Source organism: Plasmodium fragile, assembly GCF_000956335.1.
Source record: "Plasmodium fragile strain nilgiri unplaced genomic scaffold supercont1.4, whole genome shotgun sequence".
Taxonomy (NCBI): Eukaryota; Apicomplexa; class Aconoidasida; order Haemosporida; family Plasmodiidae; genus Plasmodium; species Plasmodium fragile.
The window spans coordinates 544,730-547,964 of NW_012192584.1; the positions used below are offsets into that span (position 1 = coordinate 544,730).

General features: G+C 37.5%; 1 protein-coding gene across 1 annotated transcript; it reads right to left on the minus strand.

Moving 5' to 3' along the window:
- Positions 1 to 860: 860 nt before the first annotated feature.
- AK88_00566 (serine/threonine-protein phosphatase PP1-gamma catalytic subunit) lies at positions 861 to 2,847 on the minus strand (the record flags this gene model as incomplete). The annotated part of the gene is made up of 5 exons (XM_012478214.1): positions 861 to 899; positions 1,057 to 1,191; positions 1,357 to 1,508; positions 1,922 to 2,245; positions 2,583 to 2,847. 5 exons carry the CDS (start codon positions 2,845 to 2,847, stop codon positions 861 to 863), a joined length of 915 nt encoding a protein of 304 aa, XP_012333637.1.
- Between the last annotated feature and the right edge of the window lie 388 nt (positions 2,848 to 3,235).

A 3,235-nucleotide genomic window follows, 5' to 3' on the forward strand; every position in this document is an offset into this window, starting at 1 on the left:
TCTTTTTATATATATTATTTCATTGTATTATTTTTAAGTTTCCTTTTTTTTTTTTTTTTTTTTTCAATTTAAAATGTCTTATTCTTTTTTTAATAAGTACATGAATAATTGATATTAATAATTTAAATATAAGAAGGAAATGTGTGCAAGCACAGATGGGGATGCGCGCACGAGAGAGTGTGGATACATGTGTGTGTTGTGTGTGAAGGGCGCGGGTACATTTTGTTTAAACGTAGAGAAGTATACATTTATATATGTACGCATCAGCAGGGGGTCATTCAATTTTTAAATGCGCAGGCGACGATTTAAAAAGGTGTGGAAGACATAAGTGGTGTGTCCTGCTGTGTCCGTCGACGCTTTGGTGCGCGAGCATAGGAAGATAAATATATACATATATATATATATGTATATATGTGTGTATTATATAGATCTACACTCGTGGCTGAGCGTAGCTTGGCTGAGGGAGGTGAGCCATATGATATACGAGCGACATGCGTGAATGATATCTTTGAAGAAATTTCTTGGGTGTTCAAAAAAAAAAAAAAAAAAAAAATTTAAACTATGTAAACAATTTTGAAAAATTATATACTTATTATATCGACGTATAGACGCGTTGGAAGCGTTGGAAGTTGTGTGTAGGCGTTATTGGTACGTTTGCGCATTGGAGCGCAGACGGGAATGTATGGTGCATATGTGCATGCGTACATGAGGCAGGTGTGCAAAAACAATCTCTTAAACAAATTTGAATTAAAAAAAAATTGGGTGAACTAAATTAAAACATATATATCAAAATTTTATGTGGCATATTAATAAGTTTATATTTTACAATTGAAATGCTGAGAGCTCCAGTGTTGCTGCTTTCAGTTAGCAGCCTTTTTTTTTTCGACTGGCTTTAAAATCTGCGAGGGAAAAGGAGGTATGCGCAGATGCACGGGTGTGGGAATGTCCATGTGCGCCGTGTTATGCGTATAACAGGCGCGTGAACGTGCAAGCGGAAACAACGCCGTTATGGTTTATTCGTTATTTCGACTCTCTCTTTTTCAATTTTTTTCTTACTTGAAATGAACACATCAACGTTTCGTCGACACTCATCATGGCACCGGCATTATCAAATTCTCCGCAATAGTTGGGAGCAGAAAACAAGGTAACTAGCTGTCTTTTCGCGAAAAACTCGTAGCCGTCTTCCACCACCTGTAGGGGCAATGTAGGGACAACGTGGGGGCAAATGGGTGTAAGTTTCTTTCAACTTCTGGAGGGAAGAATCACGTTCACAAAGCACACAGAAATTACAGCGCACGTCTGCAAACGGGCGCTGCGCGTACCCGTCCACACCACATTGTGCTGACTCCACATTACCTGATGCGCTCTGCATATCAAGTCCAACTCATGCTTTCTTAAAAAATTGTGAACTACATCTTGGCCAAACGTGAACGAAACTCCTCGGTCGTTTTCTCCCCACCCGTTTATTTCCTTTTCCGGGTCGGACCATAATAAATCACACAGGAGGCCTGTATAGGGGGGGGGGGGAAAGGAATGGTGGAATATGAGTACAAGAATAGATAAAACAACAAGCACGTAAAAAAGGTGGACATGCACATACACATGTACATATGAGTCTGCGTGAAGAGGGCGGGGCCAGAACAAAATCAAGCAAAGGCAACGCGGAATGGCCCCAAATGAACAACTCATCGCACACATTTTTAAAGAGCAAAAATGTTCTGCTCTTTATTCACAAATGGAGAAAAAAAATTCTGAACAGGCAATATTTTTTTTGCAAAAATTGCACACACACAAAAAAAAAAAAAAAAAAGTAACAAGCTAGCCATTACGATAGCGTTTTCAATCATGGTGGCAATGCTTTCCATTTGCCAACTCTCGGTGGGCTCCTGACCGCTGGCCCATTTGTCTATCTCAAGTTTACCATTGTCGGGGACATCCGTTGGCCTGGTTATCTTCCTAATCTGTTCCATATTATTTAATTCAGGCGACAGTCCGCCATGCATACAAAAAATTTTTTCATCAATTATTGCCGCAACGGGGAGACAGTTGAAGCAATCGATAAATGTTTTCCATAATTTTACACTGTATCTTCGTTTACACTCATCGTAAAATCCGTATATTCTGTTTATCGAGGCACATTCGTGATTTCCTCTTAGTAGAAAAAAATTTTCAGGATATTTTATTTTGTAAGCTAGCAGTAAGCAAATGGTTTCTAGGCTTTGTTTACCTCTATCCACGTAATCTCCTAAAAAATGGGGAGCGCACAAAATAAGTAAATGAGGGTAGACAAATATGTGCACTCGTGTGTGTGAAAACATCCGCATGAGGTACACGCTAGAAAAGTGTTTTATGGAGAATTTCTCCACTTGGGAAATGAAAATGCAACGTGTACACAAAAACAAGTGAGGTGCTGTTAGGAATTATCTCCTAGTGCAATCGAAATTTCTCCATGTGCACATTGGTTGGTATAAGAAAATGCAGCACCATCATTGCGTGTATGCACGCGCGCGCGATAACTGGACCGCTGTACTGGTCAATTCCGCCACTGCTCAATGGCTCCAATGCCTCATCGCAAATCTTACCCAAAAACAAATAATTGGCATCCGGCGGAAAGCCGCCATACTCGAAGAGCCTTAGCAAGTCATAAAACTGGCCGTGAATGTCTCCACATATTTTTATCGGTGCCTCGAGCTCCAGTAATATAGGTTGGTTAAGAAAAATTTCTCTGCTGGAAAGGCATAATATTTTTATCTCATTTTCTGTCAAGTTAACATTTTTGCCTGGTCTTGTGCCTCGAACTTCTATTAGCTTTGATATTACATTATCTATATCTATTTCTAATGCCATAATAAATGTTTACTTAAGCGAAATTGAATATATCTCCTTGGAATGACGAACTGGCACTTCTGCTTACAATATTTTTTGTTAATCATGAAGAATGTATTTTTTTTTTTTTTTTTTTTTTTTTTTTTTTTTTTTTTTTTCCCTTTTCTTCTTCCCTTTTAAAAAGCTCTACTCCTTGCAAATGAATTTTTCTTTACCCTTCGCAATTTTTTTTCTTAATGCTTTGTTTAATTTCAGTTGTTTTAATGGTATTATTTTTATTATTATTTTTAATTTTTTTTTTTTTTTTCTAAATTAAATGATTTAAAAGATTGTTAATTTGCACCTACGAAGAAAACATATGTCAATATGTTAAATTTTAATTTGCACGAAAAGCTAAAGTGTTATGTGT